Raw genomic sequence first — 12,377 nt, forward strand, 5'->3', positions numbered from 1 at the left:
TAAAGAGGGAGAGAAAGCGGCTAGTGGCCTGCCTCGCACATCATTTTATGCAAATTTAAGGGGAGAATCAGTTTTCTCCTCGGGCTTATAAAACATGTTAATGGCTTCTTATAAAACTCAGTGAGAAATTGCCGGAACAGCAGAAAAGGAATGTTCTGACAACCACTGGCAAGAAAAAAAAAATGGCATCTTGCTTGGTATTCATGCAGTCCTTATACAAAATTCAAGTGCAGAGGGATCTCTAGACCCCTCTTAAATGCTGGTGAAGGGCCACAGACCCCTTGAAATCCCCCCCCTCCCCTCCCCTCCCTCTGACTTTAAGCATTGAAAAGGCGAATTTTTTGACTGTGTTGAAGCATAGCCCTACAAACATAGCCTAGTTCAGTGCATCATAGAAAAGTGTCATTGGCATTTGTACTCCTCTCACTGTGTATTGTGGAGCAAAAATGGTTGGGTTCAAAATAGTACTGCCTTTGCATTGGCAAGTGGAAAAATAGAACAGCTACACACAGCTGCAGTTTTCTTTATACGTGCACGAAAAATGCATACAAGGAGTATGCAAAGATGACAGCCGCATTGCTTAATGAAAGGTTGTTGCTGCATCTTGTGTCGCACGTATCGTGATGTGTAATCTCTATGGTGCTCCCCTGTTCCTTGCATCAGGGTACATAAAACCAGCACATATGCTAATGGATATACTTCATTGCATGAAATAGGCATTTCTTGCTCAACTTGCTTCAAAGCCTAAGTTTCTATTTAAAAAAAAATATATATTTGAAAACCTCTGCAGGGGAGAAGGCTGATGAACTAGTATTTGTTATAACAACAACACTCTAACTCGGGGAGTAACCAGTCCAATAACTTCCCCGCCTGTCAGAATGCAGATATGATGGAGGCGACAGAGCAAAAGAAAATGCGATGGGAATGTGGCCTTACTGTTTATAATTTGTTCCTCAGAGTGGGACGCTGGTATGTAAGTACATTGGTATTGTCAGGTGCTTTCTCAGTGCCTTTAGACAATGGGAAGATGGAGCTGTGTCTCTTCTCATTATGTCATGCCCTCATTGGAAGCGGCCTGTTTGTATTTTTAGTGCAGTTAACTTTTTAGGTGCTTATCTCCTTCTGCCACTGCATTTAAGCTTTCCATGTTGGGTATACCCGTGTTAAGGTTTGGTCACTTAATCTATATTCGGCTGAAATTTGTCAAAATTCTGAGATAGTAGCCAGGAAATTGTGCTAAAGTGTTTACACCAACCAGAATAAAATATAGTATGAATGAGGCAGTTTTAGTGCTTGTTATTTTCAATGCATGAACTAAGCGCATAATAATGATTTTTCACTGTAGTGTACCCCTTTCAAGCATGTAAGTGACCTTACGGGGAGGGTCACCCACAATGAGTGCTTTTGGATGAAAAAAAGCCAAGCCAATTTTAGTTGCTGAATAGCTTTAAGGGGTTTATAACAGCAAGAAACTAAACACAATGACATAATGGAAAGAGACATAATAAAAGTCAATTTGGCAACTTGCATAGCGAGCTGCAATGCAGTAGTTATGTCGCCATTTTTATTCTGTTCATGTTTGGGAGCCAGTTGCTGGTCGGGTGAACATGTTCTGACTATGCTGGTTGTGTTGTGGGACGTCTGCGTGGCTGTTGCAGCTGGTCAAGACTTCCAATCACTGCAAGCTTCTTTCTGCCCTACTACAAGCTGCCGTGTTGTTTGTTGACATAGTTTTGATTACGCCAAGACTTCTCTTGGCCATTCTTACAATACCTCAATGATATGGAAAATTTCTGGTTGTTGTTGAAGCTTATTTTTATTTATTCTGCCTATTCAAACAATCAGATTTTGAAAAATTCTTCATTCTGATTTTTTATGTTGAAATATTTGGTTTATTCTGTTCTTCTGCAAGTGCACTATGCCTTCGCACTTAGCACTGCGATGCAAACTGCGCTCCCCATAGGTGAACTTAACAGGCTGACAGTGCTTCATTTTTCAATGCAAAGTCACTTGGCTCACATAGCATATGGTTGTGCGTTCTTATTTTGGTGAATGTTAAGTAGTGTTGTGATGGATGATAATTACACAAGTGTCACCAACTGCCATCTCTCAGAAACAACTATTAAAATATTCAAAGCTCCAAGATGATTGGAATACCTTGTGTAAATGGCAGTGCACTGAACTATAGGTGAAAAGGTGACGTTTTGCTCTCATTCAATGATGCAGGCAGTTATGAAAGCAATGAGCCTCACCCTTGGCATTGAGATGGACAAGGCGGAAGAAGTCTTGCTGCGAACCGCAATTCTAAGCAAGGCTGAGCGTGAAGCACGCGGACATGAGGACTCCATTCCTGTAGGCGATGATGGTACGCAGGAACATGAATCATACCTACGTGATGAGCTTCGTCGCATTGGAAAGCCTGAGGCCATAATGCCTTGGCTGCATCCACCTGAATAGCTGCAGAGCACCCTTTCTTTGCTACCGCATCTGGGTTGATAGTGTCATTAATTTCCAACACTTTAAAGGGACACTAAAAAAAAAACTGAAGTGGGCTTGCATCGATAGAATGCCAATTCCTGATTACAAAAAATCCACTCTTACTGAAAACAGAGCTGTTATAAGGTTGTAAAGAGGAAGAACAGAAATACAGGTATCGCCGCCACAGCCGAAACTCGCAACTACAAATCACGTGACGCGCTAGGGATCCCGCGTCACGTCAGGGATCCCTGACAAATGCGAATTGCATTGCCTGTTTGAATGTGGTCGTAGGTTTTGTCTCGAATATAATAACACTCTTTTATCATACGTAAACGACGGTGAAAAGACAACGTAAACGTTGCAAGGCAAATACAAAAATATACTTGGAGACGCCACAGGCGCCCACTTCAGTTTCGGTTATGTTTCGGCTCAGGCATTTTGTGCACATTTGGGTAGTTTCAAGTTTGGACCTGCAGCGACTTAATTACGAGTTTCTAAAGAAAAAAAAACCGCCAGTAGCGGTAGGATTCGAACTTGCCACTGCTTGCTCCGTAACATTCTGCGCTAATCGCTCGGAACAAGAACCCTAGAAATATTTCTGCACTTTACGTCAAGGCCGCATTTACAATAGGATATGTTTCTGCTGCCGGTTTAAAAATTACAACTTCTTGACCATCGGAGCATGCTGTTTGCTCTCACGACTTGCAACTAATGTTCTGGATGCCTATGCTCACTATATTGTGCACTGCATCCATTTTAACGTGGAATTTCACAGCGCTGGCAAATTTAGTGGCGCAGGCTCTTCTGTCATGCTGTGCTACCGTGGATGTAATTTTCGCTGAACACTGAGCTGTAGCACAAACCTTGAAGGAAAAAAGTGCGACGAAGCTTCAGAACTCACAGCAGCGAGGACACTATTGCTGTTAACTAAATCTTATTTGTATGTAAACATTTCGGGAAGCGTTGCGATGACCGAGGGCTCGGTTTGTTTATACACAGTGCAAGAAGGAGCGCAAAAGCTTGAGAAACATGTAAAGTATTGTGCATTGCAAGAGCTCTGTTTTTTTTTTCTTCCTTTATTGGCCCATCGCTCGGTAAATTACTCTTCGTTTTATTTATTTCGGCGTCATTGCGAGTACACTGTTGCCATGTTGGCCCCTGAAAACCGGTAGATGCCGCGGGCTGCGCCGGCTCGCTAGCAATCACGGAGTCTCCGCTTATGTCATAGTGTGCGTCACTCTACTCCGACTACGTAGTTGGAGGAAACAGTTTGAATTCAACCAGCGGGAACAAGAAAAAACCTCAACTTCTTATCGCAATACCTCAGCAATTATTCGATTTTTTGCTGCCGGATATGCGGCGACAGTGTCACCAAATGTAGTTTATTAGATTTTCATAGCATCTTTGGGTGTCTTTAGTGTCCCTTTAATGTGTACAGCATACCATATTACCATATGTGCATTACCCATGGCTCTTCATGCTGATAAACATCCTTTGTACATATGTTTCAATGTTTCAAGACCTGTATCATCGTGCACAAAAGTCGGGAGACCACGGCTTCGGCGGCCGGAGCGGCTGCGGGGACGCACCGCGTCGCTGCTACCTCGCGCGGCTCGCTGGCTTCGAGAGTGCCCGTCATGACGCAAGACTTTCCCTCGCTCTCGGGCTGGCACTTATCATGCCACACTAGAAGTTTGTCAGTCATGATAAGCGCCATACCAAGAGCAAGGGAAATTCTTGCGTCACGACGGGTACTTTTGCAGCGAGCGAGCCGCTGCAAGATAGCAGCGACGCGGTGCGTCCCTGCAGCCACTCCGGCCATCGAAGCCATGGTCTCCCCACTTTTGCACACGATAGTACAGCCTTTGTCACAATTTTGGAGTCCACTGCGAAGGGATGCGGAGCGGCTGCGGGTCCGAGTGGCGGCGCTCCCGTCGCACAAATGCACCAGCTGGCAGGGTATAGAGAATGAGGGCAAGAATCGCTCTTTCGTCGCTTGGCCAAGAGAAAGGGAGCCGTGCTGGCTTCGCAAACTCTAGAGAGGCGCTTGCGCTATCTCTTTACGTACAGCGTCATTCTCCGAGCGCAACGCATCTAACGTGCGCAGCGCATATGAACCCGACTGCTCCAGCCACTCAAACGTTAGCCGTCGAAAGTGTTTCGCGTTGCAGTGGCTACGCTGTTAAGAACCAAACGCAGTGCTGGCGACTCTAGCAGACAGGCCAAAGCCACAACTTTATCATTTGTGCCATGTGAAGCCCGTTTTTATCCATCATCCACATGCACCATTCACATCTGTGCTTTGTTGGCTTCTAGCGTCTTTGAACATATCATTTGCATTTTCTTCTCTCCACAGCCACGCTCAATAAAACCGGTGCTTTTGTAGCAAGTTTGGAGCCAGCCGTGACACCGACGGGAGAATCGCAGTTACATTGTTGCTGAGCAGAATCCTTGTTTATAGCGGCATTGCAATGTAACGGCGATCCTCCCATCGATGTCACGGCTGGCTCCAAACTTGCTACAAAGGCTAACGTTTGAGCGGCCGCAGCAGTCGGGTTCGTTTACGTTGCGCTCGGAGAATGACGCTGCGCTTCGGTTTGATGCAAGCGCCTTCGTGCAGACTAGCTGCGATTAAAGAGACGGCGCGAGCGCCTCACTAGAGTTTGCGAAGCCAGCACGGCTCCCTTTCTCTCGGCCAAGCAAAGAAAAAGCGATTCTTGCCCTCATCCTCTATACCCTAGCAGCCGGCGCGTTTGAACGACGGGAGCGCCGCCACTCGGCCTCAGAGCCGCTCTGCACCCCTTCTCAGTGGGCTCCAAAATTGTGACAAAGGCTGTACATTTGCATTCTTATTGAGCCACATTTTGGTGATGTGGCTCAATAAGCATGTAAATGAAAACAGAATTTGTGGAAAACCTGATGTGTAGTACTAAATTCATTTGGTTCAGATGGATTCAGGTATTCGTGCCTGTTGAACAAATCTCTTGATGTGTATCTTATTTACAAGATTGTAAGTCGACCCCGTTTTTAAAATTCAAAAATCCAAAGTGTGTGTGGGGGGGGGGGGGGGGGGGGGGGTCGACTAAGTATCTACCATACCTTAATTTTAAGGGGACAGGGTAAGCCTAAGGAGGATATAAAAAAAACTGCTGGAGTGGAAGTTCCCTATGCCGCCAATAGGCTGGGGTGAAGCCTGCAGCGGCCATCTTGTGGTGGGCAAGAAGTGGCCTGCCAAGCGCTTGGACGCGCTGTTAGCGGACGTTGCTAGTGTGTTTCAAGTGCCCAAAGGATTTTTAAGTTGTGATGCAATGTTGTGAGCTACCATCTGAGCAAGTCTTCATTAAACACTGTTAATTAACTGCTAATGAACTTTAGATTTTACACATGGAGTCATATGTCGTTAGATAGCATGTCGAGTATAAGTGCACTGGCTTGACTTAATTCCTAAATAATTATGCTAATTAGATAATTGTTCATAAATGTTAAAATACATGCATTGGCTACAAGTCATATTGTTGGAATGCATTACTTTCTACTGGTAATTTCCCTGTAAAAGTAATTACTTTCGAAATTACTTCCGTTCCAAAGTGCTCTAGACTAACTGCATGTCTTAATTACTGCTAATTAGTCAATTGTGATTAAACCTGAATTGAATGCTATCCTTTCAAGTCATATATCGTGGTGTAACTTATATTGAGTACAGTTGTACTAAACTAATATTGCAATTAGCAGTAATTAATTTGCACAATTAGCAGTAAATAATTAAATTGTGCAGCTAGTCTGGTGCTGTTGGACTTGGCATAAGCTATCTGATATACGACTTGTAGCTATAGCATGTATTTTAATATATATACAAAATTATGCAATTAGCGGTAAATAATTAAAACGTTCAGCTAGTCCAGTGCTGTTGGACTTGGCATAAGCTATCCAACGATGTACGACTTGTAGCTATAGCATGTATTTTAATATTAAGTCACCATTATGCGAGTACCAGTACTCTGATATCATCAATATCTATGAAAAGATGGGTGGTTAAAATCAATTTAGAGATATCCAATATGGCTCACATGATAGCCCAAAGCATTGCATGAGAACTTAAAAATCCTTTAAGCACTTGAAACACACTGGCAACGCTAATGAACAGCGGTTCCCAGCGCTGGCAGGCTACTTCTTGCCCACCACAAGATGGCCGCCGCAGGCTTCACCCCAGCCCATTGACTTCCACTCCAGCAATTTTTTATATCCTCCTTGGGTAAGCCCCATCTTTCCCATGTATTTTGGGGCATATTGTGCACTTTTCTCAGCAACTAATAAAGATAGCGGCAAGATATTGACTTCATTTTGTTCAGAATTTCATCTTCTAGTTGCTGTACCAGAATTGTTTTAGTATACGAGAAATGAAATTGTGATTTTTTTTTACTTTCTACACACTAATTTGACCAATTTCGTACTTATTTTTATTTAAAAAAAAAACAATTACTTTTACACTGATAATTTTGGTACAGTAAATTGCCACATATATGTACTGTATGCGCAGAAAAAGTCAGCTTGATATCTATTGTCAATTCGAAAATAGTGGTACTGACGTAAAAAAAATCATGTTTTGAAAAAACTGAGTTTAAAGTAAACAAAACATTCAAGCCCATGATTTCGAGTTAGCCAACTTATTTTGACCAATTTATTCTGTAGGCACCAGCTGCATAGTCATCATCTAGGTCAGCTTGGCGCTTCTTTTTCTGCCGTTTAGCTTCTCGTGCCTGTTTTGTCACTTGCTGTCTAGTTCGAGCAGCAAACTAAACTCGACGCCGATCGACTTGCTTTAGCCAGCGGACAGTGTTGCAGCACGGACTTAGTCCGCATGCTTTAAGAACCTTAGTTCTTACAATGGCACCATCATTGAAGGTCAGAACAGCATCTAATATAGCAATCATCAATGTCTGTAGGCTCACAGACATTTTTTGGAGCACGCTCCCCTACGACATTGTTGAAGGACTCATTTGGGTTCTGGGTTCGTCCGTGCAGGCACTTTGATAGAAGCTTTGGCTGGGAAAGCTGCTGATAGATGGGTTTTAGGGCCTCCAAGACAGTTGGAGGAAGACTGTCTTCATGCACAAACATTGTGTTTTTTAGTTTCCAGTAAAATTGCAGAAAACACACCACTCGTAAAGGAGGTGTGTTGCTGACCTCTTTGCTTTCAGACAGCCTTTTCAGGTTGATATAAATTGCACAGAATGAAGTGTGATACATCAAATGCTGCAGAAAAGAATTTTCATATTTAGAAGAAAAAAAAACTAGAAATTTATTCAATTTTTTTGTTCAAATATCTTGCTTACCCTATCTCCTTAAGTTTTTAGCAACTCACTATTCGGAATTTTGGCTTTAAACAATGGAAGTTGGTTATTATCTTGGAAACTGATTGGGCTACAGCAGGAAGATTACATCGCGGGGAAAGATTGCATATTTGAAATCAGCATGAAAAATTCATTAAGGCTGTGAATTTTTATTTAATTGGCCAAAAAATAACAAAAATAGCTCAAAGACCCATGTCCTCCCTTAAATTATTATTTCAAGCAATGTGAACCAAGTTATACCCCAGTCAGACGGGCAAGTTTAGTGACACTTTCATGAAGTGCACTTACTTGGGAAGAATGACAGTTTCGATGCTCACTGTCACACTGCAAAACCAAGTGTCATTTTGAAATGACGGCAGTGCCGATGCGGATGCTGTAGCCCTATGTGGAAATTAATTAGTTTTCACGGAAATACATTAAAATTCAATTTTATTGCGAGCACAGTGACCCCAAGCTAATATTCAGTTTATTTGTGCATTTGAGTACATGGATTTGACAAAAAAAACATCGCGATATTGCACGGGCATGTTAGCTTGACCGTGCTTTTCGCTAACGTGCATGGTGACTGCTGTTCACATGCAAAACCAACCTCGTTTATTCTGTATAGTTACGCTGCTAACCGCATTTATCGCAAACGTAGATCGTTAACCGAGAAAAGGCCGGTAGCGAGTATACATACGGAGCGGAGTCACCTGTTTTCGAGCGCGAAAAGTAATCGAGCTAGTATGATTCAGAGAAGCGTGCATTTTCACTCGAAAGCATGTCCAGCGCGCAGTACCCACGTACGGCAGCATCGTCACGTCTTCACAGCGTTTGCTTGCCATTGTACACAACGTCGAAAAAGGTCCGGTTTCCACAGCATCACGAAAGTAGGCGAGAAGTTCGCAGCATTCATAGCACTGGATGCTACTAGCTTTCCGCTGTAGTACCGCCCGCAAGCGCCCGTGAACAGCAGAGCGCACAGTGCAAATAGCGGTTGGCCGTGCACTCCTCCGTGGTCGTCGTTAGGCCAATAGTTTGTTTCGCATCGAAGTATCAGTGGGCGGCGCATTCGTATAGCCAGCTTAGTAGAATATTTTGCTCGCTCGTGGCACTGCCTTATTGTCAAACTTGCTGTCTGTTCATAATAAGAAACAGGTGCAATTCAAATCAACGACGGCTTAGCGTATATGTGTACTGCAAGGTGAACTGCGCCACTGGCGATGATGGCTATGAAGTTGTGAGCAGAAATTTGCTTGTGTCACAGCAATTACATCTACTAGTTACTCGGTATAGGTCAACGATCCCCAAGAAGGATTAATTACTGACATTGCTTTACTTCAGGGATCATTATTTACGGGAAAAACAAATTCTCGCATACTTTTCTGACGCCGGTGACAGCAGAGCAGGATGCACTGTAAAGATGCTGGCTTGGCGCTGGCGGCTTGCGGGAGGAAAAGCTGCGGTGTCTCCGGCCAGCGCTTGAGCGAAATGCTGCCTGTCAAGTGACGACTTTCTAGAGATTGGGTTACAAATAACTCCAACTTCGTTGATGCAGCTTGAGATACCGCACACCATCGAAGTGTAGCAGCAGATGAACGCCTTCGCCTTAGCGCAAGCACTGAGAGCGAGGGTAGCTATTCATGTGTAGGCATCGTTTTCAGTTGGTGACAGCTTAAATCTCTTGCCTATTAATAGAAACGCTCATGAAGTTACGATAAACGTTTCAAAACATTGTAATTCTCAAAAAATGTTAGAGTGATATGTCACTGCCTTGCTGTCGAGACTACACACTCGCCTGCCGAACAAAGTGTAGTGAGTTTGCCGAACTCACTTCACGCCGAGTGTGTTCAGCAGCGAGTGTCATTAAAGTTCGATCGTGTGACACGATGCGAATGACACTAAACGTGAGTGCACTCGTTGAAAGTGACATTAAACTTGCTCGTCTGACTGGGGTATTATTTTCTTCTCTGGTTGTTTCTTGTTCAGCTTTCACTTATCAACTACTTACAGGTTGGCTGGATTCATTCTTCTTGTGCTCTTTTGTAACATGTGGGTTCAGTCAAGTGGACAAGGAATTGTTGAACGTTTACTTGTGCTGTGGTTATGTAGCTTTATAAACGTTGATTTTTCTAGCGGAATTCCAGAGCTTTCTGCTAATTGGCATGAGTGCCGTGCTCATCTGAATTCATGAGCCGTTCCTCTTTCATTGCTTCAATTCTAAATGTATCTTAACTCTAAAATTTGATATTTGACTATCTCACCTGGTGTTGCCACTCAGTTGAATGAGTTTAAATTTTGCTTCTCTTGTGATATACAAACTTTGCCTTGTTCATTATGTATGTGCAGGGTGCACTTTAGAGCTTTGGTTCATCACACCTTTTTCTGTGCTTTCTATCATTGTGTACTACTTTTTTAAGTTAGAATGCATAGTTGTTTTTTTTTTGTAAGCAATGTTTACTGCATTTTGAAACCTGTTTTTTCGTGCAGTGCCTTTCATATTGGTTCTAGTCTCATGGGCTTACAGCTCTGACACAATCTGAAATATGTTGCACAAGTAGGGGCAGCTTTTGTTTAGATGTTGTGTCATTTGTATTTACACAGATTGGTCTGTTTTGTATTACTCTTTCAAATATTGTTTGGTTATCTGACCTGAATGCTCTTGTTTAATATACTTCCAGTGGTGTTTATTTGGCTGGTGGGAATATTATAACTGCCTCATTCTAGCTTCTTGCACAAATCTATTTTCTTGAGCACAGTGGCTCACAGATATTTCACTACAAGCTTGTTTCATGGGGCATTCGTATAGCTGGTAATAATTTGTGTTGCCTACATTATTAGGCACAGAGAGGCTTGATGGCACTACAGTTGCTGATTCACTAGGCCTCTTTAGGTCACAATACTTCACCTTTCATATTGTTTCCAGTACAAAATACAGCTTTAAGCGCATCAATTGCTAGGTGTTTGAAGCAAATTTTCTTGATAGTGATGCACTGGTAAAAATATATCACCGGGATTTTAAGATAACCACTAGCCATTTCATTGCTAGATCCCTTTTCCTCTAAGAAAATGATCTTTGGGTATGCTGGTGAATATTACAAGCTATTGGCGCAATCTTACTATTAGAAATGTGACTTGTAATAAGGCAATCAGTTTTGAGTTCATTGTTTTTTTACTGAAAAAACTTTTATGAAATTTGCAAGTTCTCAAATCTCATTGCATTTTGTAAACATAATTTAAGATGCTTCAATGCAGAAAATAAATGATTGCTGTTCCATCAACAGGTCTGTATTTTACAAACATAAACATGCGTCCTCTCCTGGCCATAACATAGGAAATTTTTCCCTAAGGACGCCTAAAACTTGAAGTTGTGAATGGGCTGCAAAAGCATATTGACTGCCAAATGTAATGCAGGCAAAGTTTACAGAAAGGTGATGGGTTGCAAGATTTAGCAATCTTGGTATTGCCTTTGTAGATAGGTGCATGTAGGCTGATAAATTTTTTACGTTGGTACTGTTCGAATTCTGGTCCGGGTATCAAGGCTTGGCTCAAAGGCAAAGAGGTCTCAAAAGGGGTCACATTCTCAGTGTCCCCTGAAGAGGCCGTATTAGCTGGACTGGTCTCTGTTCCTGTCCAGAAGGAAGATGTCTGTAGGCTGAGGGTCTCGGGTAGGGCATTAGTGATGAGGTCGGCTCAATACCCCCACCCCGGCAAGGCAAGAGCACCACCTTCTGAGCTCTGTCAGGCAACTAAACAGTTAAACTCTGCTACGATAATGGCAAAGAAACTTTCTCCTGCATCATTCCGTGACCAAGCAACAAAAGCTACCATGAATGGTGAAATGTTTCCACTTTATTATGTTAAAGCACTTACTTATAAGCGCACCCTTTGGCATTGTAGCCTGACTCGTGCTTCTCCACAACAACACTGTGTGGTCCCATTTGCTAGCTGTTAGGCTGCTCCTGCACACTCATTTTGCACAATGTTGTTTCTCGCCACCCCTTCACTGGCAGGACACCTCAGAACTCTCAGAGTGTCATCTGTTGCCTTTTGAGCCGCTATCTCATCCCCATTTACCCTTGTCAGCTTGGGGAAGCCATCCGATTGGGAAGGCAATAGAGAGTTTCAAATCTCTCGCAAAGCGGTGCAGAAGGCGTTTCATTCTCCAAAGCAACTGTCGCACTGTCTACGTGAGCATCTCTTTCGCGGGGAGCATGCACTCCGAATGGTCCGCGATTTCTTCACTCTGCAGGGCAGAACACGTTTTGTTTTAGAAAGCGGCTTTCACTGCATCTGCGCTAGCGTTTCGTTCGCAGGGAGCACGCTCTTCAGATTCAGTTGCATGTTTCGGCTGGGCCGCGATTTCGCGGGCTTCCGAATGCATGTGTGTAGAGCAGTCTCTGTAGCTCAGTCCCATTTTCTCCATCTGAGTCTCTGAAAGGTTAGAAAAGAGTTAAGGCAACTGCTCTGACAAGGCGATCGACACAACCGTCTCTGTATGCAATACACCAAACGAACCCTCAATTGTGACGTGCGTGACTGGCAGATAAACTTTCCTTCCACACCACC

General features: G+C 43.3%; 1 protein-coding gene across 1 annotated transcript in view; it reads left to right on the forward strand.

Annotated features, from left to right (window-relative positions):
* Nucleotides 1–4,113, forward strand: part of LOC146205064 (uncharacterized) — a 120,698-nt gene extending 116,585 nt beyond the window's left edge. The window contains exon 13 of the mRNA XM_084589749.1: nucleotides 2,227–4,113. Within this exon, the coding sequence (XP_084445875.1) occupies nucleotides 2,227–2,457 (231 nt within the window). The 3' untranslated portion in view covers nucleotides 2,458–4,113. The remainder of the gene's footprint in view (nucleotides 1–2,226) is intronic.
* The last annotated feature ends 8,264 nt before the right edge of the window (nucleotides 4,114–12,377 follow it).

The sequence above is a fragment of the Amblyomma maculatum genome, chromosome 1 (assembly GCF_055883805.1).
Source record: "Amblyomma maculatum isolate TAMU_Amacu chromosome 1, ASM5588380v1, whole genome shotgun sequence".
NCBI classification, from domain to species: domain Eukaryota; kingdom Metazoa; phylum Arthropoda; class Arachnida; order Ixodida; family Ixodidae; genus Amblyomma; species Amblyomma maculatum.